At 41.8% G+C, this 27,483-nt stretch overlaps 1 protein-coding gene across 1 annotated transcript in view; it reads left to right on the forward strand.

Annotated features, from left to right (window-relative positions):
* Positions 1 to 27,483, forward strand: part of ACBD6 (acyl-CoA binding domain containing 6) — a gene marked incomplete at its 5' end in the record, with an annotated part of 137,997 nt that overhangs the window by 62,183 nt on the left and 48,331 nt on the right. The window contains one exon of the mRNA XM_014526695.2: positions 7,101 to 7,190. Coding sequence (XP_014382181.1) covers positions 7,101 to 7,190 — 90 coding nt within the window. The remainder of the gene's footprint in view (positions 1 to 7,100; positions 7,191 to 27,483) is intronic.

Here is a 27,483-nt window from a genome sequence, read left to right on the forward strand (position 1 = left end):
GTTCTGTATGTCTGCAAATGTATTGGCAGATTGTTAGGAAGTCTGGCTAGCTCCAGTTAAAAATGAACTTGTGTTCTACTTGGTACCACCGTATTTTCTTGCATATCACATGCCCCCCAAATAAGACACACATCTTGTTTGGGAAAGCAGAATAAAGAAAAAGGATTTTTCCAAGATTTGGAAATAGGTGAATTCCGGCTGCAGGGACCTGGTGCAGAACCTACTCCTCTGCCTCGCACAATTTTCCTTTCCTGCTCAGCTAAAAAACTAGAGGTATAAAACAGCTGCTGAACTGGTAGTAGCTTTTGGCTGGTCAGCCAAAAGTTACCTCCAATTTGGCAATACCCATGAGAGAGTTGTATCTCTAGCTTTTGGCTGAGCCATAGGTTCTGCACCAACTCATTGCAGCTGGAGAGAGCCAGCCCCAACACCCATTCCTGCATCCTCGTACCTCCATTTTGGCATGGAAATTGGATCCTTCACTTAAAACACGCACCCCAATTTTGGATGGCTTTTTCTGGGGAAAAAGTTGTGTGGTATGTGAGTAAATACACTATTAGCCCCTCATTTTCATGAATATAAATTGTCACTATATATTTAATGGGATGACACTTCCAGTGCTAGTGTTGGAAAACCATAACCCTTTTCCACATCACAAAAGTCAATTGAACCCTTTTTCTAATAGTCTCTCTCTTAAGAGACGTGCCCTACTGTGAACTTTGTGTAGTGTACAGCATCTGCAGGTGTAATCTAAATTCTTTATTAACCCCCCCCCCCAGCCACTGCTTTCCCAATTGTAGCATGCGGGGAGGGACAAATTTGAGACAAACCTCCAGTAATTAGATTCTATAGTGGGAAAATTATAACACATTTTATATTTTCATGTATAGAATCTAACTATGGGGTAGGGGTGCACTGATAAAGATTTTCCTGGCCATTACCCATAGCTGATTATGAACCAGCTATATCGACTTATACCAATTTGATAACCGATTTACAGCAATGCAGCTGGGCAGTGTGTAGAGCAGCCCCCTGCAGGTAAGTCTGTGGAGGGGGAAGGGGCATGGCAGGGGCATATCGAGGCCCCCACGGTGAGGGAAGGAGTGGGGCAAGGGCTAGAGCTGGGGGCACTGCCCAGCCAGGGCAGTGAATGAGACCCAGGGCCAGGGTGTAGAGCATGACTGCGGCGGGCGGCTTGTCCAGGGGATCAGCATCCTGGTGCTTAAAGATGTCAGTGGTGGCATTTGAACTAAAGCTTGTCAAATGATGAACTAAAGCTGCCATCATTTTTAAGCGTGGGGATGCTTTTAACCATAGCGGAGCTGAGCAGGGTGAGGGCAGATGCAGGCTGCCTGCTGTGGGGTTGGGGCTTTCCTCCCTGCTGCCTTTGCCCCGGAGGCCCTGTGCTGGTCACGTGTCCCTACCCGCCCAGCAGCAGGAGCTATAACTTGCCACCCCTATAGCTGTTGGGCGGGCAGGGGATCTGTGGCCAGTGTGGGGCTCCAGAGGAAAAGGCAGCAGAGTGGAGAGTCCCAAGGCCACAACGGGCAGCTCGTATCTACCCCATGCACAAATCTGGGGAGGGCACCCCCCACCCCCATGCCTCACTTGCAGGATGAACGCAGCGACAGGGAGCTGCCACCCCCTCCCGGGAAGAGCTTTCCACAGCTCCATCCTGCTCCTGACCCTGGGTCCCATTCACTGCCCTGGCTGGGCAGCGCCTCCAACCCCAGCATCTGCCCCTGCCTCACTCCCTTCCTCACTGTGGTGGCCTCAATCTGTGTCCCAATGCCCCTTACCCCCCACCTCCACGCCTCTTTTTCTTGACAGATTTACCTGCAGGGCACTGCTCTCCATGCTGCCTGGTTGCATTCCTGGCCACATGCGTGCGTGTGGCTGCGTGCAGGCATGTGGCATCTGGGGTCCCAGGCCAGAAGACATACTGTATTTGTCGGTGACGTTATAGGCTACACCGGTCAAAAAAAGCCAATAGCTGATAATGTTAATTTTCCTTTTATCAGTGCCAGTCTGATCTGCAACCGATATATGAGTGCACCTCTACTATGGGGGTCGGCTTAAATTTAGATTTGAGTAAATATAGTAACTTGTTATGGGGCAGGATTTGCTAAAACCCTACATAGGTCTGTGCTAAACTCTACATGAGTCTGTGCATATCCTCAGTGGGTATGATACAGGCTTTACTGGGTTTTTAAAATGTTCAGTTTTCTTTGTTTACTGTATTAGTACTATGTATAATTACATTCACTTGCATTTTGTGAAGCTCATTCTTTTTTATTCTATTCTAAACTTTTAAGAAAAAAGAAAAAAGATCCAAATCGAAAAAATCCAGTGTGAGAAATCCTCCTTATTGGAACCAAAGCTATTTCAGAAAGAGTACTAAAAATAAACATATTTTAACATATATCTCTCTAGAACAGGTCCTCTGTTTTAATTTTATAGTTTGTAACGTGTCAGGATCACATTAAGCTCTGAGTGGACACCCTCTTAAAATTATTGCTGGTATATCTGTTATAGAGATCCAAATGAAAAACCAAATGCATTAACGGTGCAGTGCATTTAAGCATTTACAAAACTTTCAACAAAGTGTCCTGCACAGGAGGAGACTTGCATTGAGAGCCCTGTGGGCGCTCCTGCGAGATTGTCAGTGAAGGTTTGGAACCGTAAATGTTAATGATTTGTTTTCTGCTTTCAGCATAAATAAATACTTAATACTAGGAAGAATAGGAGAAAGGGCAGTTAAGAAATATTATTTCATATTTATTCTCACCAGCCTCGTGCCCCTAACACATTCACAAAATGATTGATCTATGAAAGCAAATAAGATTCTGAATCAAATACCTATAGGTGCAGTTTTATCCTGAGAGGTGTCTGTATACTGAGAAGTGCTCCCCTTTTTTCTCTATCAAGTTTAATCCTGTTTCTCTCTGTGCTTCTACTGGGACTTTAAAAAAAATTGAGGCAATGGCCCTTCCCCCACTTTGTTTTTGAACAAATTGTGACTCTTAGCAGAGCAAAATTTATATGCTCTTGGCTTGAGAGATTGTTACAAAAGCTGGCCAAGCTGGCAATGATAACCCAAGTAAGGCATGGAAGATTTAAGAGGCAGGGTCAATGAATGCATTGGGGCTAAATTTATGCTTTTTATTCAAGACTTGTATGGCAGGAAAAATGCACCGTCTCAGATAACTTCTGCAGCAACATTGTATGCTCCAGACTATAACAAGAATTGAAATGAGCATCTTCGGTTTTGTTTGCATTTAATCAAAGGAGGATGTCACTGTAGCACTCTCACATACTAAACTGCTCGTGCTGATTCAAGCACATCTGTGGTTAACTATTATTACCTGATGAACATTTTTGTTGTAATCAGGTTGTAATGGTAGAGGCACTTCAAGACATCTCAATCTGTGGTTTTGCAAATCCTCCTGTGGTGTGGGGCAAGCACTTTAACAGCACATATAAATTAATTGCTATGTGGACTGGATGATTTACCAAGGTGCACACAGGCTGTATCCAAGATCCACAAATTGTGGGATGCTGTGTTCATCTATCTCTAAATGTTTTGGTGGTAGACAAAGGAAACAAATAGACTTAAGGTCTTTCATCCAATTTGCTATACATTTTAAGTATGTGTCAACATGCCCATCATTTTGAATTTGCACTGTGGATAATGATTTATTTTATAATACACAAATACCTTGAAATCACTCTTTAAAATACAGTAACAGTATTGGGAGTTTTCCATGGGAACAGTCCACCTCCTTATCAATTATATATTGCTTCAAATTACTCATTCATTATTCTTTTGTAGGTCACAAGCTAATTACTACATGTTAATAATTTACATTTATATAGTATTTTTCAGGTCTCAATGTGTTCTACAGGCTGTATTTAGAGATCACTCACCTGCTACTAAAATGCAGCTATTCCTCAGGTGGAATATGACAGCTTTTTAATAGCACACAGCTACAGTGCAGAACAGTTTAGGACACTAATTGAAAAATATTGTATCCATTTGGAATTGCAGAGGAAATATATAGGTAAGCAGACTGTAATTACCCGAAGTGGAATTGGCCCAAGACCTTAAATCCATAATCTTGCAAAAAGCACAAGGGGATTTTTAATGACTACACATGATCAGACTTCATTTTCTTGTCTCATCCAGAAGACAGCATCTCCAGCAGCACCAGCCCTCTTCTACCACGCAAAGGCATCAGTTCTGTAGTGGTTCAAAACTGTTGACTTCTGTGTCCAAAGGCAGTACTGTTGCTATACTTTGGGTTGTTACTTAATGGGTTCATCCAAAACTGAGTATTCACAAAGCCATAATATACTTTTCTTTTTAAAGGTGACATACCAACATGATAGGGCTCCACATCTAAAGCAGTAATTCGATTTTAAAGGTTGAAAATCTTCATATATTTGTCCTGTAATTGCACGATAATTTCTGTGTAATTACAATACTATTCCTTTATAGTAAAAGAATCTCATTTACGTTATGCATGAGAAGTACTCGTAGACCTTTGGCATGTTGTAAATAAAGTGCTTCTGTCTTCTGGAATAAACTTCTATACCAAATAGAAGCTTGTGCAGCTACACAGTCCAAACCAAAAATTTAAAGTGTTAGTGGCTCAGAGATTAATTTTAAGATGCTTTGTCTGTCAGTATTTACCAATGTATAAAGTTCTACTTTCCTCTTTTCAGATGTTCTCTGTGATGTTCAGTGCAAGAGCATTAATCATTAAAAAGTACTAATGCGGATGTCATCTGCACTTCTATAGAAAGTTATTGTCAGAAAATTCATTCTAATTCAAGGTTAATTAGTGTTGCATTAAAATAATGTGTTACAAAAATAATTACTTGCCAGGTCAAAAAGTGTGCTAAAATGCTTAATGCCTAATGCCTGTGATTGCATTTCCGTACTCAAAATAATGTTCTACATCCGCCACCCCACTGAAAAATATCCAACATGAAAAGTGAGAATGAGATTGTCACAGGTGTCTTCCTGCCCCGCCTCTAAATTTTGGCACAGTGGCTTGGAAATTTGGCATACAGTTCCTATTAATAGATTAATGATTTACTTACCTTGTTCAACACTACAGTGTTAGAGGATATATGACAAGGCATAGCCTGATTTAAGTTTAGAAGGATTGCAGATATTTGGATAGCACATTGGAAAATACAAATTGGTATGAAAATATTAGAGGTTACATTATGATTTCTAGCTTTTTGGTGATGTGAGTTCTAAAGAAATTTTGCAAACATGTCAAACACTAGATTAAATCTAGAGAAATGTATGTTAACAGGTATCTTAAATGAACAGCTATAAAGTGTACATGTTATTTTAGAACTACAGATGATTGACAAGCTAGAACAACTTCTATCTACAAATGTTTCTTGCTTACGTTTTTTTAAATGAAGAGATAATATATAAAATCTACTGTAATTCATAGGAAATGTTTTAGAGCTACTCACTGAAAGTTTCTCTTACCATCTGTATTGGATAAACTGGACTCTGCATGTACATAAGAGGATAACTAGTTCCAATTTTAGTGTACAGTGTAGTTGCCACAATATAACATGTGACACTGTGACAGTAGAACTGTACTGTGGTCTCCAGCTACATTAAAATAGTTGTCAGGCTTGGACATTCATTTAGACCTGTGTGAGGAGAGAGAAGTCAAAACTGAGCTTGTATGCCCAAGACTTCACAGCCATTCCCTCTCCTCTTTACAGTGCAAAGGCAAAACTCCCTATTACCCCCCCACACTTTGGAAATGTTCTGAACTGGAAGCAAACTTTGTGGTATAAGCTCACCTTTAGCAGGGGTGATGGGATGAAAAAAGATGGTAAAATTGCAACGAGTGGGTGTGTACTATCATATCTTTTTAAGGGGGGCCTGTATAGGATATTTGTACATCAGAATCTTCTGCCCACCCCCGCTCCCCAAGACATCTTTTGCTTGATCATTTGAAGGTTTTTGCAGGCTGAGAGGGGTGTCAAACATCCTACAAAAGGCAATGAGGATATTTTATAAGATTTTTAAATTGCTGGATGCCCTTCTTTTCAGACATACATTTTTTCCCAAAGAGGCTCTCCTTTAATTAAGTGAATTAAGATGTAAATCAAGGGAAGAGTTTGAATGAGAGAGAAAGGGGAAAAAAGGCTTTCTTGAGGCATTCTTTGCTCTAATGCCATCTTTTACCCCAGCTTCTATCTGCTTAATCCCTGCTAAAATTGGCATAAAGCAGGGATTTGAGTTTAATGTGGAAAAAAACATTCCATCCTCTGAACATGACAGCCTCACCCTCCCCACAGCAGGGTGTTAAGCTGTTTTGTCAATCAGCCCTCAGAACAGCACTTAGCTACTTATTTCCAATGTCCTTGACAGATAGGTAGAACTAAACTTCTACTAGTGATCACAGCCTCAGTAATCTGGAGGGTGGAATCATTGCAATTTTTTCTGGGAGTGCATTCAGTGACTTCATATGCAGAACAGTTTGGGAAAGGGATTGGGAAGGATTGTGTAGTCAACAACAGCAAGGTTTGAATGACTTTTTCACATTTGATGCTATTTTATTTACTCAAATCTTAGTGACCTAAGCTGAGAGTTTCAAAGCTGCTATGGGATTTGGACATCCACTTTGCACTAATTTTGATAGAGAATCCAGAGTCCAAATGCCTCAGACATCTCTGAAGACCTTAGCCTTACCATTTGAAACCCTGCTGCCATTAAATTAGTGGTATCAAGTAAAACCCTAAACCTAGAAAGCAAGGCAAAAGCCATGTTTTGTTTCCTATTTTATATTCACCCTTTAACTCTCATGGATTTCAGTTGAAGTTTTAGGTGCTGAATGATTGCAGCATCAGGGTATATGTCAGTCTTCTAACATGGATTTAAGTTCCTGGTTTTGCTGTATAAAAATATGGGTATGGCATGTTGTAGACCAGTCTTAATGTGCTTTTTTTAAATGTTCAGTATTTAGTTGTTTGTGACATCTAGAGTTCCCATTATAGGATGTTGAACTCTCTATGATCGTTTCAGCTGACTTTGTTCATTTTCTTGTGGATATTTCTAGGGCAGGGCTCTGCTCCATTGGGCTTGTGACAGAGGACACAAGGAGCTGGTCTCGGTACTGCTGCATCATGCAGCTGATGTTAACAGCCAGGTAAGCAATGAATGGAAGATAGTGCTGAGAGGATACAGTATAGTGTTGTCTCTTTACAAAACACTTTATACTAAAGTATGAACCCCTTGAGATACCAGAGTAAATTTTTTCAGTGCATTTCTTATGAAGGGGGCCACCTAACATGAGACACATGAAAAGAGAACAGTTCCATTAGAAATTGCCATCAAAGCAAATAGGGGGCACCTATACACATCAGATGTCTGCTAGAACGCATGCTAATCAATACACATTGGAGCAGACTCAATTAATTGAGTCTGCGGGAGGGTGTTAATTAACGCATTCCAGAAACCTCCATGTCACATCTATTCAGTGTCCCTGCGCTTCAAAATGGCGGAGAGGGCGCTTGAATGAAAGCTTGTTGAACGAGCTTTCATTCATGCACCTCTGCCACCATTTTGAAGCATGGGATGCTGAATACACATGATGCTGTGCGCACTTCAATTAGAGCTGCTCTAAGGGCCCCCTTCCACCCTGGAGTACATGTATAGACACCTACAGATATGAAATGAGCCTTGTAGTTTACAATGAAACGTCTTCCTGCAGTGCAGTCTTTTCATCTATTGGTTATTAATTTACATCTGACTTCCAGTATTAATGTTCAGAGATATTTCCTACCTACTTGATGTTTTGTAGTTGTTATACACAATAAATTAGTTTCCTCTGTCAACTTTTTAAGCATCCTTTCATCTCCATAGATCATTCAAAGACTTCACAGTGATAGAAACAAAATTCCATCACTGGAAGAAACTTCTGTTTGCCAAACAATAAAGCATAATAGAAAATTAACGTATTAGTAAAAGCACTTTTTAAACAAAGTGTCTTGGGTTGGGTCAGTCTATGCTTTGGATGTCAGTGTTGTTGACAAGTGGCAGAATAGGATCTTAGTGTAGACTGGACACGTTACACGGTAGCAATTAATGGCTGAGCCTTGCTACCTGTGATCAGGTTCAGAAATAGTCAAACATTGTTATGCTGGAACTATGATTGATAGTTTTTTAAAACAGCTCTTGCTTGCATTTCTTCCTTGTCCAGTATAGTAGATAGATATGTGGGTGTATGTTCATGATTCACAGGGTTCTGTTATATAGCATAGTTGAAGATTTTTTTCAAAGAGGGACCAATATTTATTTGAATGATGCAGGATTTGTCTGTGGCTTTTTGTTTCACAGTGAGAATAGATACCCACCCACCAGTTTACTGTCCAGTTAGGTTGTGATTGTTCATAAACACTGTTGTCTTGAGGCCAGCAGAAATGGTATCGCACATCTGCCTATTTTTGCTGAGGTCTCAGGTGAATGTGTTCTGCTTGGATTACAAAAATATCAAACTGAAAATTAACCTCTTTGTTATGTTTGTATCTCATTTCTCTAGTTATAAAAATCTGACTTTGAGAAGACGGGACTTAGGGGAGATGAACTTTATTTTTTCTGTACATTCATTTTCAATTAAATTTTCTCTCGCTCTCGCTCTTTCTTTTTGATGTATTGCTGTTTTCTAACCAGATTATTTTTGGCCAGTAACAAAAGGTTAATAATAGCTATAAAAAGAAAATCAATCTTTGATTTTTTTTCCACCAAAGTAATAAAGGAGACTTTTTTTTTTTTTTTTTTAAAGGTCTTGGTTTGCACACAGATGTATTCCCAGAGAAGGCAGACAATTTTTTGGTTGGTCGGTCAATCTATCTCTCTCACTTTCTTTTTTTTTCCCATCCTCCTCAGTCATATATAAATTGTAATAATATTTCCAAGATTTCCTGACCCAGCATTTATTTTTTAAGCTTTTTTTTTATCTTGACCTCTGTCATGAAGGAGATAATATCCCAAACCCAGAATTGAGAATTTTTTTAAGTTTAACCAAAAGGAAGTAAGAGTGGGGAAAAAATAGCTTCCAAATAGGTCATAAACACTCAAAAAGCTCCGCGTGCGTGTGTGTGTGTACACCAAATGTTTTATCAGTTAATGTGTGGGATTCTAAAGAATTGGGGGTTAAGCATAAGAGAATCATTAATGGCTTGAATTAGTGGAACTACTGTTTTAATCAGTTGCCTTCCCTAAGAGTTTATATTTCAGTGTAGGCACAGCGGTCAGTCTGCCAAGGGGACAGTTCTGTAATAAACCTCCACTGTACATGTTGTCAGGTGTTTCATTCACTCATGAAGCACAACTGAAATAAAGGCAACATCAATGATAAAATATAGATTAGGAACCATGAGAGTGACAACAACTGATAGCAGAGTGGGAAACATGGGATTTTAAGGAGGTGATTGGTGTCCAGTGAAAAGCCGTGTCCATTCAGTTGTTTGAGTATGCATAATTACCTTTACAGTAAGTTTGAAAAGAAGTGGTAAGTGATCACAATAGGAAAGGAGATGCAAAAACGCAACTAATTTCTTTGCTTTTTTTGAAAAGGGACCTTTATATAATCAAATTACCTAAATGCTCAGAGCCAGAGGCCACTTCTAAGTGGGTGGTTGTGTGGTGTTTTGGAACTGTGCTGGAAACACCCTCAGAAATCTGTCTAAGGACAGCTTTGTAGTGCTGTTTTTAGGCTGGAAAGATTTAGGCTAGAAATGTCTCTCTCAAACAGCATAACGAAGGAAGGGACACCTGTTCTTAACGGTGCGATTGTCCAGGAGGTGAGACCACATGATCATTATGGTCTTTTCTGGCCTTACAATGTTTGAATATATGAATCTGTAAATGCACTGTATTCTTCTTTATCTGCAAGTAACACAAAGTGTTCTTTTTCTAACAAAACCCGATTGCCATGTAAGCCACAAAAGTGCCTTATCCTTGTACAGTATTATTGTTTGTAGAATGTCTTATTTCCAGTACTGAGATTCTCAGCCTGAGGGTTGCAAGCAAGGTGCAGGAGGTTGCAGCTACCCCAACTAGGAGGGGGAAAGCTGATGAAATTGGGAGACTAGACTTGGGAAAGTCCTTGAATGTATGGGAAAGATTGAGAATCACTCTTCAATGAGATATGTATGGGAATGTTTAGAAAATGTAGATTCTGTATGTATGAAGCCTCTGTGCCTGAGGTCATACCTGATTTTGCCATTATTCATGTAGAGCAATATAGGAGGCATATAGGAATTACTGCTGTTTGTTTTCAAGAAGATTAGGTAAACACTGATCTAATAATCGGCCAAATGATATAGAGAGTATGACAAGCAGCTCTGTGCTTGAATTATAAATACAATAAAAATGGGGAATGTGTTGTTCAGCTGATAAGACTTTACTGGGCAAATATTCCTTATATACTTTTCTGAGAAAATGTAGTGTACAGCTGTACTGTGAAAATAGTAATTTATAGACTCACCTTCTAGGCTTCCAGTTTGGTTTCTCTATAAACTGTCTCCTCTAATGGAGTGAAGAGGTCATTCTCATGTCCAGATTGTTAAGACTGATGTTTTATACTTATATTCCAATTTTCATATGCTGATGACTTCCCAAAGCGTGCATCCATCTTCTAAGTTGAAATCTTCATCTTTATCTTCTGCACAAAGGTTAATTTTAAGTTAAGTATGTGAAAATTCTAAGTGAAGTCCTTTAGATTGACTGTGAGCCTGGCAAGTGTAAAAACCACATCGTTCTTGCTTAAGAAAAGTCAGTCAGTAATGCATTTTAGGAAGTAGTATGGCAGTGCTGATTGGCTTGGAGTGTGAAACTTGGTATTGGACCTTCACTTTTGCCGTAATGCTACAGTATTTACAGTCTTTATCATTTGTGTTTCTTTATAGTGGCTTCAATTTCCCAGAATTCTAACTTATTTAAAATTGCAATATTTTCAATATAAAATATTTTGTACACTTAATCACATATAGTTGATGAATGCACAGCACATAAAGACCTTGGTTTTCAGGACTGTTTTTATATACCTGAAATTTTATAACTTTAAAACTATTGAACATATTTTCCTGAAAATTCACTTTCTGATGGATCTCACTGAGATGTAAAACCATGCCAAACTTGAATAATATCAATTAATTTGATTTTAAACTCTGTGAGCATTTGTTTATTGTGTCGATACAGCAGAGCAATGATAGCCATGGGAATGCATAGAATCATAAAAAGTTAGGGGTGGAAGGGACCTCAGGAGGTCATCTAGTCCAACCCCCTTCTCAAAGCAGCGCCACCCCCAACTAGATCATCCCAGCCAAGGGTTTGTCTAGCTGGGTCTTAAAAACCTCCAAGGATGGAGTTTCCACAACCTCCCTGGGTAGCCTGTTCCAGTGCTCTACTACCTTACCAGTGGCAAAGTTCTTTCTAATATCTAACCTAAACTTCCCTTGTTGCAACTTGAGACCATTGCTCCTTGTTCTGTCATCTGCCATCACTGAGAACAGTCTAGCTCCATCCTCTTTGGAACCACCCTTCAGGTAGTTGAAGACTGCTATTACATCCCCTCTGTCTTCTGTTCTCTAGACTGAATAAGCCCAATTCCCTCAGCCTCTCCTCGTAAGTCATGTGCCCCATCCCCCTTACCATTTCCGTTTTCTTCTGCTGGACTTTCTGCAATTTGTTCACATCCTTTCTGTAGGAGGGCCCAAAATTGGACTCAGTGCTCCAGATGTGGCCTCACCAGTGTTGAATAGAAGGGAATAATCACTTCCCTTGATCTGCTGGCAGCATCCCTACCAGTGCAGCCCACTACGCTTTTAGCCTTCTTGGCAACAAGGGCACACTGTTAGCTCATTCAACTTTTTGTCCACTGTAACCACCAGGTCCTTTTTTGCAGAGCTGCTGCCCAGCCAGTTAGCCCCCAGCCTGTACTGGTGCATGTGATCGTTCCATCCTAAGTGCAGGACTTTGTACTTATTGAACCTCGTGAGATTTCTTTTGGTCCAATCCTCCATTTTGCTAGGTCTCTCTGAATCCTAACCCTACCCTCCAGCATATCTACTACTTCCAACAGTTTGGTGTCATCTGCAGACTTGCTGAGGGTGTACTCTGTACCATCTTCCAGGTAATTGATGAAGATATTGAACAAAGCCAGCTCCAGGACCAACCCCTGGGGCACTCCACCTGATAACGGCTGCCAACTAGACATTGAGTCATTGACTACTACCATCTGAGCCCAATGATCCAGCCAGTTTTCTGTCCACGTTACAGTCCATTCATTCAACCCGTACTTCCGTAGCTTGCCTGCAAGAATGTCATGGAAGACCGTGTCAAAAGTCTGGCTAAAGTCAAGTTATACCACATCCACTGGTCTTCCTGCATTCTCAGAGACAGTCATCTCATCATAGAAGACAATCAGATTGGTTAGGTATGACTTGCCCATGGTGAATCCATGCTGATTGTTCCTGCTTACCTCCTTCTTCTCCCAGTTCTTAAAAGGGATTCCTTGAGAACCTAGTTCATGATTTTTCCAGGGTCCGAGGTTAAGCTGATTGGCTTGTAGTTCCCTAGATCCTCCTTTTTCCCTTTCTTCAAGTTGGGCACTATATTTGCCCTTTTCCAATTGTCCGGGACCTCTCCCGATTGCCATGAGTTTTCAGAGGCTCTGCTTACCTCCTTCTTCTCCCAGTTCTTAAAAGGGATTCCTTGAGAACCTAGTTCATGATTTTTCCAGGGTCCGAGGTTAAGCTGATTGGCTTGTAGTTCCCTAGATCCTCCTTTTTCCCTTTCTTCAAGTTGGGCACTATATTTGCCCTTTTCCAATTGTCCGGGACCTCTCCCGATTGCCATGAGTTTTCAGAGGCTCTGCAATCACATTGGCCAACTCCCTCAGTACCCTCAAGTGCATCCCGTCCAGCCCCATGGACTTGTATATGTCCAGCTTTTCTAAATAGTCCCTAATTTGTTCTTTTGCCACAGTTGGCTCCTCCTCAAACTGTGCTGCCAGGTGCAGTAGTCTGGGAGCTGACCTTGTCTGTGAAGACTGAGGTAAAAAAAGTACTGAGTACTTCAGTCTTTTCTGTGTCCTCTGTCACTAGGTTGCCTCCCCATTCAGTAAGGGATCTAACACTTTTCCTAACCCACACTTTCCCTGATCCTCCTGTTGTTACTGACATACTTGTAGAAACCCTTCCTGTTACCCTTCATGTCCTTGCTAGCTGCAATTCCCAATTGAGCTTTGGTCTTCCTGGCTTCATCCCTGCATACCCAAGCAATACTCTTATACTCTTCCCTAGTTGTTTGCCTAGTTTCATAGTTGGTAGGGTCGGAAGGGATCTGAGCAGATCATCAAGTCCTACCCCCTACATAGTTAGCTTGAGTTACTAATTGACACTAGTTGAGATTTGCCTGACTGATGTCTGATTATCAGGGATCCTGGTTTTCTCTGATTAAAAAAAAAAATCACAAATTCTCTGACAAAACCCCTCAAATCTGACTCTCCCCAGCCCTGCCGGTGCCCCCCAGCCATGACCTGCAACCCCTCTAGCCCCCTGCAAGCCCCACTTACCTCAGGCTCCGGGAGAAGAGTGAGACTGAGCTGAGCCGAGTGGAGCCTTGGCTGACTGAGAGTCTCGGGTCCCACCCTTTCCCTCCCCCTTCCCCTTCCCCTCCAGGCAGGGCTGGGGTTTCCTGCCCTGTTCGCAAACAGCTTTTGCAGGCTGGAGTTCAGCCAGCCCGCAGAGCTGTTTGCAAAAGCAGGGAATCCGCGGGTTTCTCTGCTAAAAGGAGAAATCTGCGTTTTCTCTGATAAAAATGGGAAATCCGTGGTTTTCTGTTTTTCCATGGGAAACGGAAAACCCGGATCCCTGCTGATTATTCTCTGAATACAAACTTACAGACTACTGATAGATAATCAAAGGAATTGGTTGGTCTTTGCTCATGAGGTTTAAAGAAGAAAAGTAGGAAAATAAATGCAAGGCTGTATGCTTATGCAACATATTAAGGTAGAATAGTGTAAGTCAATACTTAGAAATCAGGAAAAGGAAAATTAAGGTTGAGTACATAGTTAAAACCTTGTCAGTTGCTTAATGTACGTTCAGTAAGGAGTCATTTCTGTAGTAGCTACTCAGCAATAGCATCATTGGTGGACACTTTGAGTAGACTGCATGATCTGGAATAAAATGTTTGGGCAGGAATACATGAGGCATTACTCTGGAATAGCTATGGAAGACTAGTATATTTCACAGTTAGTTTTTCAGGTCATACATGCCCTCATCTTGGATTCAAGTAATGGCCTGCTTGGATTCAAGCATGCAGCAGCTGTGGCTCTGGCTTGGGGTTGGGGTGGCTCTTGCGGGGATGTGGGAGAGGGGCATATGGAGTGGGGATTGAAGGGGAGACTCTGGGGAAGGGTGGCATGCAATGGGGGAAGCACAGGGTTTTCGCACAGTAATAGGGGAGCTGCTGAAGCTCTGACCTGGGCCTGACGGTGGGGCTGAAGCTACTGCTGTCTTCTCTGGGCTGGGGCTGCTGCTACTGCCACTGTTGCCTGACCAGGCCAGGGCAAGAGCCAGAGCCACCACACATGGTAAGTGGTGGCAAGGGGGGCAAGTGCCTGTGGGGAGGCAGGGGTTTAGGTTGTAGCCGTGTTGGTCTAAGGATATAGGCAGACAAGGTTCCTTGGGTGAATTTGATATCTTTTATTAGACCAACCCAAATGGTTGGAGAATAGTTATTAAGCAAGCTTTCGGGTTCAAAAACCCTTCGTCAGGCTCAGGAAGCTGCAGCAGTTGGTGTGTGCTCTTCCTGGATGGAATGAAAAGTAAACAAGCCAGGGGCTGGGCTGGGGAGTCAGTTGCCAGGCAGATTGTAATGTATCAAAAATCCCCCTGTGGGGAGGCAGGTACTGAAGAAGGGCAAGTGGCAGAGATGGCAGGGGGCAGACATGGGGGGGAGTAAGAGGCAGAGGTCTGCTTTCCCCACCACAACAGTGGAGGTGACAAATTTAAGACAACCTTCTAGTAATTCGATTCCACGTATGGAAAATTATAGCAAATTTATAATTCTCCATGCATAGAATCTCATTATTGGGGGTCATCTTAAATTCAATGTAATTTGGGATTCAAGCAAATATGTTACATGTCTGTGGTTACAGATAAAATTGTATTACTTGGGCTACAGAATATGATCATATAATAAACACTGTATTGTATCAGTCCAGGCCCAGTAGAGCCAGAATTGAAGTTGCACCTTTTTATGTTTGCATTTTTGGATGGTGAAGTGTTTCACTGTGCAGCTTTAATGTTGTATTTTTATAACAATTGCACATGATAAAAGGTAAGTTGTATATCTAGGCTGCTTCTAGCATGAATAGATTTTGAATTTTGACGTATTTGTGTGTTTTTGTTTCTTTGTTTTTCTACATGGGATGGTTTAAATTGGTTTCTGCTTTTTTTTAATCTTTTTACAGTTTCATTGAAATGTACCTTAGGGTCTTTTCTGTGTGAAGTGGTAATTTGTGGCTTTTCTTGCTAATAATGCTATTTACAGATTGCTATAATGCTAATGAAATGCTCATTTGAGGGAAATCTCTCTTTCTTTTTGTTCTTTGTAGTTTCTGCTTGGCTGGAGTCATTCCTGAAGGCTCAGTAGTGAAATCTCTCCTATGAGATCACACTTTTCAGATGTTTTGCTACTTCCCAACCAGAACTGTGAAACTCCACCCACTAGCAGCAATCCTTTAATTAGACAGAGTTGTTGTTTGTGGATGCCTCAACAGAAACTTTTTTTTCTTTCTCACCAAGGACCTAAGTGCGCTATCTGGAATGTTCAGGGTTTTACTAACCTGGGAGATTGAGATTCAATGCAGGTCTTCTGTGTGGCATGTCAAAGCACTGCCATTGAACAGCATGATGGGTGAAATCATGCCTCTTAGTATCTCACTTACAGAGGATGACGCTTTCCCCCTCAGTGTGCATGTCTACACATTCATTAATGCACTTTGCCTAATGTTCATTAAATTTAATACCAGTAGGCATGTCTACATGTGGATTTAAGCAAGCCTAAATTTAATCCGCATTATCTTAATGCACATTAAGTGGTTTTAGGCAGGCACCTATATGTGCAGGCATTAAATCACATTAATGCTGTGTGTGGACTGACTTGGGACTCAAGTTAGTCTCAAGTCAGCCCACACACACAGCATTAATGTTTTTTAATGTGTCCACATGTGCATTAATGCACTTTAACTATCCACACCAAAATTTGATACCTGCATTTCCAGCTTCCAAGTTAAGTGCAAATAGTCTAAATTCACCATTTGTAATGCACATTAAGGGCACGCACATGTAGACATGCACCCTTAATTCACATGTATAGATGCGTCCTCTCGTATGAGTTACTAAATAAATGCGCATTAGGCTGCCCTACTGCGAGTGAAAGCACGCTTTTTTAGTGATGCTTAAGGTGCAGTAGCCTATTTTTACTGCACGTTAGTGTATTACCACAGTTTTTTATGTGATGTTTTAATGTTCAGTAAAATAGGCTGCTATGCATTAAAGTACAGGTGTAGACGTGCCCAGTTTCATATATCTTGCAGGAGTCATGCATGGATTTTGCCTTTAAATGACTTTTTAGCAAGAGCCCCCCCCCCCCCCCCCCCTCTTTCTCCCCCCCCCTCCTTCGGTGTGGGCCTTCTGTCTTCTCCCCATCCTATGTTGGGGCAGGACACTTTGGGCAGATCACTGAGCTTTATTTATTACCAATTTAATTTTATAAAAGAAAAGCTCTTTGGCTGCTACTACCCCTGCCACCTTTCTTTAACAGACAGCAGCTTTCTCTCTTCTGTCAATTTAGATGCTAGCATGCTTGTGAGTCAGAGGGCTTCCAGAGACCAGAACACAGAGTAGCTGTTCCCTTGTAATACCTTTTTGCGCATTCTTATTGAAAAACCCTTTTCAAATGGAGACAATACAAACATAATAAATGGCAGGGAAGGTTCATCTCCCTCATGACTCAATCTTTCTCAAACAACATTATTATTGACTGGCCTATTGGTTGCCAAAAAGGAAAATCAATTTTAGTAGAAGTAGTTGCCTGGCCACAGATCATGGTACTAACCCAGAATAGACAGGTTTATTTTATCAACTATCTGAAGACTAATTTCCACTATTAGCCAGAAATGAAGTAGAAATTATGGATATGTCAAAGATTGTTTGGTATTTATTTATTTTTATTGCATGGCTCTAAGATGCCCTTGTATGTGTGTCTGTTTTCACTCCTGCTTCTTTAGATTGTACAGCAGCGATATTGGAAAGCTACTTAAAATTCAAACCTTGTAGTGGCCTATACAGGTATTAGAGGCTCTCAGTAGATTTTTAAAGTATAAGTGGTACTGAGAAGGATGCACCTCTTCCTGAAAGTACTGAACTCTGTGTAATGCATGCCTTCCCTTTCCATGCAACTGCAGGCAAGAAAGAGGAAATTGTTTTGTATATCTTGAACCTTCTGGTGAAGGGCCAGAGGCAGTAAGCTGTTTATCCCAAGGATTTGTGGGAATATCCAGCTATTCCACTCTTTTCAGTATAGCTCCATCAGTGTGCTAGTGTAGATAAGATGACATCAGTGTAACCACTGTGCCATTTAACCCTGCTTTAGCCATGTCTAGATGATGGTGGTAAAAATGTCCTGAGCCTTGTATGTACTCAAGCATCTGCTGTTGCTATCACATGTGTAGGTCTCTCAAGAAATGTACTGTAGACTAAGCTTGTTAGGGCATGACAATGTCAGTTACTAGAAGAGGGTACTACTATTACCATTTATCGTTATCAGTGAGAGATGCCATGATAGCAAATAAAGAAACTACAGGAAGGCAAAAGGATGAGCAAAGAGGAGGTTTTTTCCTGTGGCAATAAGGAGGGCAACCTGTACCTGCAAAATTATTATCCAAGACAGTTTATTTCTTTTTCTGTCCCCTTTTCTGTACCAGTTTGAAACAAACCCTGCCAAACAGCTCTCAGAAGACTCTGCAGGATTATATTCCTGCACTCTTCATATTGTTGCCAATGGGTGTGAAATCCATTAGCCAAAAGAAAGGAAGGATCTGCTTGGTGACAGAGGGTGGCTTTCTACATTAAAGCATTGACTTGGTGCCAGTCACACAGTTATTAGAAGTGGCACAGCTCCATGTCAATCCTGCAGGTCTCCCTGTAGAATGTAGGTTGGCAGCAGGTTGAATGTTAAGTGGTCACCAGTCAGCAAATGCTGCTTTTACCCACTAAGAGAACATTTCCCTTTCAGCAGAAATATTTACAAAATGCTCACAAGTTTCTGCTAGAACTTTAAATATCTGCTGGGAGATGCAGAGATTTATCATAGTTCATTCTCCAGCTTCTGAGTGTGGCTTGAACCATATGATATCTACTAGAGGTGCACTGATATACTGGTTGCATATCAGATCAGCACCAATAAAGGAAAATTAACGTTATCAGCTTTTTTTGGCCTGTGTAGCTGATAATGTCACAGATTAAATACAATATGTCTTCTGGCCTGGGCCCCCAGGACACCACATGCCTGTGTGCAGCCACACACAAGAATGCAGCCATGCAGTGTGGAGAGCAGCGCCCTGCAGGTAAGTCTGTGGGGAAGGGAAGGAGCGTGGGGGGTTGGGGAGGGAGATCAAGACCCTGACAGTGAGGGACGGAGTGGGGCTAGGGCTGCCCAGCCAGGACAATGAATGGGACCCGGGGAGGGAGCAGGACGGAGCTGTGGGCAGCTCATCCAGAGGGAACGGGATGGGGGAAGCAGCTCCCTGCTGCTGTGAACACACCCCAGAGGGAGGCATGGGGGCACATGTGCCTCCCCCCAGATTTGTGGCAGGGCAGATGCAGGCTGCTCGCTGCAGGTTCGGGGCTGTCCTCTCTGCTGCCTTTCCCTCAGGAGTCCCATGCTGGTCGTGTGTCCCCTGCCCACTTGGCAGTGGTGGGGTTAGGTGAGTCTCCCGCTGCCAGGTGGGCAGGGGACACACGTGTGGGGCTCCCAAGAGAAAGGCAGCAGAGCGGATTGCTCCAAACCTGCAGTGGGTAGCCCGCATCTGCCCTCACCCTGCTCAGCTCTGCTCCGGTTAAGTGTCTCCACACTTAAAAATAGTGGTGGTGGTGCTTGAACTAAAGTTCCTTTGACATGCTTTAGTTCAAGTGCTGCTGCCACCATTTTTAAGCGCCGGGACTCTGACCCCCTGGATGAGCCACCTGCGACTTTGTCCCACTCCCCGACCTGGCCTCAGCCCTGGGTCCCATTCACTGTCTTGGCTGAGCAGTACTCCCAGCCCCCGCCCCATTCTCTCCCTCACTGTGGGGGCCTCGATCTGCCGAACACGCACCCTTTCCCTCTCCCATACCCTTTTCCCTCCACAGTCTTACCTGCAGGGATCTGCTGTCCACGCTACCCGGCTGCATTCCTGTAAATCAGCTATCGGCTTGGTATCAGCCAATGTGCCTGATTAATAATCGGCTATCAGTATCGGCCAAGAAAATCTTAATTGGTGCACCCCTAATATCTACAGAGAATGTAAATTGTTTGGTCAAAAGGGTCTTCCCTCCTTCCAAATTGCTGCATTTTTGTTCAGTTCTTTCTTTATATCTTGAAGCTCAGTGTGTGCTTGTTCTTCCTGCTCCTTTTACTTATATAAATCATTGCCTCACTGCTAGACGCAGCAGAACTGTTGGCATCACTGATTGGGCAGCATGTGTGCAACATGCAGCATTGCTGCAAAGAAAACTTGCTGGCCCTTGAAAGAGAGATTACTTGTTTTTAATTGTTTTAGTGGTGATTTAGGTATCCACACCTTCCTCCCACTTGTCACTTACATAGAGCATGCTATTGCCAATATTGGGGGTGTGTCTTGGAATAAATCCTGAGAAACTATGGGGTTTTTTTAGGGATAGAGAGTGGGAGCAGTTACTCAGTCTGGTGATGGCAAAGCATTGTATTCCCTTTTTGGGGACTTATGTTTAAGATTAATATGTTAATTATCAAACTTGGTGTTTTATCCAGATGTATTAAAATGAACACGTTAAGAAGACTGACTAAGTAAAAATGCCATTGGAAATCATAGTGAAAGTGGGAAGTTTTATACAGCAGAATTAAAATACAATGAGATGAGGAGCCACAGCTTCCAGAATTTTGTTGCCAGCTCAGCCACTGACTTGCTGGGTGGCATTGGACAAGGTGTTTTACTTTGTTTTGCTTTCTCCATGTCACACAGGGATCACACCACTCACTTTACATGTATGTTGTGAGGACTGATTGCTGGTTTTGCAGGACTTTTATTTAATTTGTATTGGGTCTTTTGAGGCACTTTCCATAGCTGAAAATACATCAGGAATAGGTCCAGTAGCATAATATCTCAGGCAGGCAGGAAAGACGCCTCACGAGCAAGGGTGGGCAAAGTCCAGTGCATGGGCTGGATCAGGCCCGTGAGAAACTCCATTTCCCAGCATCCCCACCCCATGCTGGCACCACGACAAGATCCCAGCCCCGGCCCCAGAGCAGCTTCCTGCCCAGCCACACGCCCTGCCCACATGGCTTCTGGGACGGTAGGACACCATGACAGTGTGGGGCTGGGTTGGGGAAGAACAGCCCCACGCTATCATGGTCCTGTGCTCTCAGGGTCTCCAATAGGATTGCCAACCCTCCAGGATTTCCCTGGACTCTACAGAAATTAGATATAATCTCCAGGAGACAGCTGAGAGTCACTTAGGAAATAAATGATAGGGCATTCATTCAAATAAATATTAAATGTTGAATCCGATTTATACAGTATTCCAGTGGGGTTTTAAAATGTAATAGTAATATGCATTTGCCTTCCTGTTGTAAAGTCTACACACTGGAATCCATAACTAATATACACAAGCATGCTGGCACATTTGTGTTGTGTGTCGTGGGCACGTTGGTGTTCTGGAAACATCCTGGAATAGGTTCAGAGTTGGCAACCCTAGTCTCCAAGGAGACTGGCCAGGAGCTGTGCAGGTAGGGACTTCTGAGAAATGGAGTCCAGCTGGTGGCCGGATCCGCCACTTTGCCCACCCCTTCTCTTGAGGCACCACAGAGCATGACCTCTCTCTGCACTTGAAGTGTGTGGTGTGTCCACTTCTGTGCCTGGACAGCATTGCTGTCTTGGTGCATAATGGTCAAAGGGCCTTGGCCTCTCTCAATCCATTGCTGCCAGCGATGGTGTTAAGCTTGTGCAGCTGAAAGTACTAGGGTTCTGTTGTGTTTTGCATGGTGTGGCACACAGTGAGGAGAAAAGGATCCTTGTACCCTTATTCCTTCCATGTGCCATGCAAAGGCAGAAAGTGGTCTTGCTGCTAAGGATTGACTTGGACTACAGCACTAGTGAGTGCAACGTATGGTCCAAGATAGTGGGCTATGATAGAGACATGAAAGCTCATGGTATGCTAATGAGAGATGCTGCCTGGCTGTCGCATTACTGATGCTTAGAGGCAGAAGAGCCTAGCGGGAGATGTACCTTCAATTATGCCTGTTATTCACTCACACCCAGCCCATTTTTTCCTCTATACATGTAAGATATTGGACCTATAAAGCTTGACACTTACTATTGTTTGGTACTCTGAGCTATGTCTAGAATTTACTCCCGCTCGAATGCATTTGGGCTGGAGTAATACCATATTGACCACAGGGTAAGGAGTTCAGGATCAAGGTCTTAAATTAAGCATTGCTATTAAATCCATTAAAATACATTATGGGCTGTGTGGGGTTGGGATTTATTTAGTCTAAATAAAGTGAAAGTTTAAAACTTCTTTACATGCTTAATCTAACAGTGCTGAAAGGGGTCCGGGTCTTCTCCCCCCCCCCCCCCCCCCCCCCCTTTGCCCTTTTCTAGTGTCAGGGTCATCTGAAAAAAAACATGTGGCTAATGTGTTAAATCAGCCAGCTAATTTGTGAGGTCATTGTTTAAAATGGTTTGGCCTCCCATTCAGGTATTCCCAGCTTAGGGAAAGTCAGGTGTGAAAACAAAGATTGTTCTCTATGAACAATAGAGGACAAAACTGACAGGTGAGCCATTTTTCCAGGTGAGTGCATTGTCATAGACACAGCCTCCAGCCTCAAATTGTTTCCTTAATCCTGAGCTTCGCTTCACAGTCCTAAAAGGATGAGCCTTTGCCATATGTGCCCGGTCCTCGTTATTTAGGAGGGGCCATCCTTAGAACATGAATCCCGTTTGCACCCGGGCCTTCCAGAAAAGCTCTTCCTTGACAGAAGAATTCAGATAGAGATAATGTCACTTTTTAACTCCCCAAAGATTCCCAGTGTAGGTGAGTATGGTTAGTGTAGTCAGTGTAGTCTCTCATTTCTATCTATGATTGACTTTCCTCCTTGAATGTTTGCATCAAAGAAATGTTTGATTCAGGAAGCCCTACTGGTTTAAGGCCATACAGATCTCTTTGAGTTTATTTTTTTCATATAGGCCTTGGATCTTCATTTTAATTAGTGTAATATTTTAAAAACAATGCCTTAAATGTAGGAAGGATCCTTATCCATGCTGGTTGCTTCTACAGTTTTAATATTGTAGATTTTTCTTCTAGGTTATGGCTAGGAACCTACTCAAATCACAGTATCCATGGGGGAGAGGGGAAAAGCATATTAAAAATAAGATGCTGGCTCCCCCGGCCACACAGCCTGGCACAAAGGGGGCTGCTGGCATGAAGGTGAGCAGGCAAGATGCCTGCTGCCCCCTCCCCCCCGCCCCTCACCGCTGATTGACTGAAAGGGCTGCCTGCCGTTCAGTCCTGCGACTCTCCACCAATCAATGGCTGCATGATAGACAACCCTCTCAGCCAATCAGCAGCAAAAGGCAAGGCCGCACGATGGACAGTCCTCTCCACCAAACAGTTGGTGACGGGGCACCAGGGCCCCTTAACAGGTGTGGGGGACCCCACCATGATAAGTTCATGAAAATGGCAGCCGACCCTGTGATCTGCCCATGAAATCAGTCGGCCACCTCCTCAAGTTGGGTAGACCACTGATTATTGTTAGTCCTAATGCATCCTTGGGTGTTTGGTTCATACATGAAGGTGGTCTGATGGAAGCAATAATATGTGGAGGCCTGCATTGTGAAACACCATGTGTCAGCTGCCCTATGTTGTGCAAGGAGTAACAGCTTCCACATGCGGTCTGAGAAAGATAGATACATTCTGAAGTGAACTGTTTAGCAGCCTTTATCCCAGGACAGCATTTCTATAGAGATGTGTGACCTCCCAAATCAGTATTTCCCCCTCTCAGCCAATCAGAGTGCAAAGAATTGCATAATAGATGAATAAGCATGAATTTTATTGGGTTTGTTACTGTGGAGCACGTCTATCATCTGACTGGCTGAGATGATTCTATTTCATTGTAATCCAGTATAACCTGACTACTTCAAGTATGTAATTGCTTTTATATAGAAAGAAATATGTAATAAGGATAATGTAGCTAACAGGTCTTGACCCATCTGGGTCAAAACTTCTACTGGCCAATCACATTCCTTTAGTATTCAGCCCATTTTATGAGCATTCCATAGGCATTATTGCAGATGTCAGAAAATCTGCTGGTTGATATATGCATTTTCTCCAGGGTTAGACGTTAGTTTTTTGGAGACATTCAGTTTTGTCCATCAGCCAATTAACTAACTGTATGAAGTCTATATTGGATGCTTTATGGCTACAGACAAGGCTGTCCTATCCCCTTTCCATTTCCCTCCCTCTTGATAGTATATATTTTCTTAATACTCTTAGATTATTAAATGCTTAATAACTGTTCCATTCCTGATAACTATAGTTTTGATAAGCACCAGTAATAAAACTTCGGAACAGCAATAGGAAAAGGGTTCTAGAAAGCAAAGTGCCTCTCTGACTCATGGATAGGAAAGGCATATTTTGGGAGCTGAAGTAATGGGGGGATAAAACTCAATTAATGAGTAGAAATAAAAAGAAGTAAATGAGGTAATCAAACACAGTGAAATTGATATTGGCAGGTTCTGAATGATGCTCCTGGATGAGCAATCTTTCAAAATCCTTCCTTGTATGCTGCTGCCGTCTCTTTATTTATTATTAAAATAACATGATCCATGAGGCACTCGGGGTGACTCTTGGCCTAGCTAATTCTAATTAATCCAGTCAGGGAGAGCAGCAGGGTAAGTGGAGCAGTCTATCGGATTGAAATTCATAACTTAATTGAGGTCAAAGTCCTGGGTTGAGAGAACAAAAGTCTTTCTCTAGGACCAGAGAGATCAATAGCAATAAATATCTGGCTTGGATGCAAGTGGCTTATAGTGACAGATTATCTGACACTGGCCAGAGGTCTTGGTCTTGTTAAGGGCAGAGTCCTTAGGCATGTACAGTATTGCATGACTCTTGTTGATGCTCGTTGCAAGCCCTCAGGTACCAAGAAAAGAGACCCATGGAATACACAGAGGGCTCCTGAGAGCTGTGGAAAAATTCAATTTATAAAGAACTGTAGTAACTTCTGCGGAAATGGCACAAGCATGGATTCAGTTTCTTGAGATATGTGACTCCTTATGTAGTGTAAGGTCTCATCTTAATACTGACTGAGATTAAAAAGTCCTAAAGTTTACCAGAATGTGGAATCACCAGCCTTTCCAGACAAGAACCTTTAGGATCAGGGAGGAACTGGAAAGTGGATTGATGGGCTTTATGCCAACTGTACATTTATAGTATGTCTGTATGGGGGTGGAGAGGAAAGTTGGAGTAGAGGGTAAATAATTATTAAAATAGGTTTCTATCAGTAACATTACACAGTCCTGAAAAGGGGATATAGGATTTCACCTACTCTTTAGAATAGCAGTCAAAGTTTCCAGTGTAATCTCCCAAACTTTCCTACTTTTCATATGTCCTGATAGTAAAATATTACAGTATTCTACAGTAATGCCTGTTTGCAGCAGTTATATTGTAGAATTGTTTTGGCTAGTTACTTTAATGATAAATACTTACTTTAGTAACATTGACCCCACTAATATCAAAACCAGGGATAAAAGAATCAGGTGCTAAACTGAGACATCCAGGATATTGATTTGTCTTAGACGTTTATTGTGAAATGTAGACCAACAACGGTTTACCAAAGAAATTGTTCTGGTCTTTGAAGTAACTGTGTATTTCAGATGCTGTTAAATACTAAGGCATAATATTTATTCTTTTAAGTTATTTTTAATGTAGAGCCAACAGATGTTGCCTGGTTTGTCCTCTGTTAACATGGTAGGTACTGCAAGTAGTCTGCGATATAGTTGGTGTTACCAGTGTGCCTCAACACTGTTTTAGAAGTTCTACTCTACAGGTTGAAGAGATCAGGATCTTTGTCCATTCCATCTGATTAAGATTAGTATGAGTCTGACTTGACAAACCAGTACAAAAACTATCTACATAAATAGCCACTATACTCTCATGCTACCTTGACCCTGACTCCAAAAACTACATACTGTTTTATGCAACCATACCGTTTCATCTGATGCGCAAGGGACAGTACAGAGTTCAACATTTATCCTCACTGTTCAGTATATGGATCCTTACTTCATTCACTGAACAATATCCAGTCTCCTAATTCTGAGATCTGTGGCTACAACTTCTGGTCTTCTGCATCTGGTTATTATGCATCTCTCTCTCATTTAGCCCCCCATACTATGCACCAAATGATGCAGAGATCTTGTGGCAATTAAAGACATTGTGATACGTTCGGAGGGAGCCAAAATAAAGTTTCATTGACGATCTTCATTTGGCTTTTCCTTACTTTTGAGTATATTAAGTTGCAACTTGAACATTAGTTTAACAGGGTTTTTTTTAATGGTACTTCCTACTAAAAGGGAGATAATTTGAAAAAAAAATCCACCCTCGGGAACTGTTTACCAAGAAGTAACTGAACTCATTCATGCACATTTAGTGAACCAGTAGGACATGCTGATGAATGAAAAATTCCACTTAACCTACATAATGGTGTTTGTGCAAGGTCAATAAAAGGTTGGAAAATGTTAGGAATGAAAAGATGATACAACTAGTGCTTGAGTAAAGTATGTATATTTTAAGGAAACTACATGTAGGCCAATTTCTTTCTGAGCCACATAAAGACACATACGAGACTTCAGGATCTGAGATACTATTTTTTTTAAAGATTTAGTTGCTTAACTCCAATGAAATCAGTACTGTTTGGGCACCTAAATACTTTTTAAAATCAGACCCAGTCCTCAGGCTAAATTTCAAGCATCCTTCCATGTGTCCCAATGGTCTCAGTGTTGGTGTCAGTAAAATTACTGCAATTTTTCCACTAATAACAGAATTTATTATTCTGATCTGAAATAGGTATTACTGTTTGCAGAGCTGGGCTATCAGCATCAGTTACTTGTGTGCAAAAGAAATTAATAAGACATAGGCCAGATCACAAAAATCTTCTACATATAGACCTCCCATAGCCGTTGGATGGAAGGTGCACTTGTGTCCGTATTGAAAATTAAAAGATCTGGCTTATGTTTCCAGTTCTGATGCATAACTCTTGATAAGTCCTTCGTTTCTTTCTGCCCTGGTTTCCCATCTGTAAAATGTAAGGGAAAATAATCCTTCCCTACCTAATTAGAGGAGACAAAATTCTATAGTCAGAGGCACCATTCAAGTAGTCTTCAAATTAAATGAAATAACAAATATGCTTCATGGAGAAAGGACTTGTAAGATCATTTCCTAAGTTGTGAATATGCATGCCTCATGAAATGTGTCAAAAGAGGAAGGAGACTAAAGGTTTTAATCCAGCTCCAAAGGAAGTTGCTGAGAGTGGAGCAGACAGAAAACTGTTAGAGAAAGAGATAATTCTTTCTTCAAAGAATAATGTAGGAGAAAACATACATGGTTAATAGGGTGTTTTGCTCTGTTAGTACTGTTAGCTGCAGCCGTCTCACTCTGAGGTCTGCTAGGCTTCTGAAAGTCTGTTGGCAGGGCACAAAAAACAATCCTGTATTTCATATATTTGAATTAATAGCTGACGTTTTTGTGATCTGTGGTGGGTCATGAGTTTGTTGTCATAGTGTTTTGCTCACGTATTCTGTGACCAAAATTTGGCAACTCTAAATTGTGTTAAAATATCAAGTCCATCAGGTTTCCCTTCTTGAAGAGCGTGTAACTAAACTGTAATGCAAAAGAGAAATGAGATGTATCCCTTCAATTAAGGTTATGCGTTATATGAGGCAAAGACCAGAATCCTAATAGTATTCCAAGTAGTGAGGACATGCAGTGGTCACCTGAAGCCAAAGAAAGGTGGTGGTATGTATTTGCTGTCATGAGACCATATGGTAGGTAGAGAAATAGATTCATAGATGTTAGATGTTAGGGTCGGAAGGGACCTCAATAGATCATCGAGTCCGACCCCCTGCATAGGCA

The sequence above is a fragment of the Alligator sinensis genome, unplaced genomic scaffold (genome assembly GCF_000455745.1).
Source record: "Alligator sinensis unplaced genomic scaffold, ASM45574v1 scaffold2165_1, whole genome shotgun sequence".
NCBI classification, from domain to species: domain Eukaryota; kingdom Metazoa; phylum Chordata; order Crocodylia; family Alligatoridae; genus Alligator; species Alligator sinensis.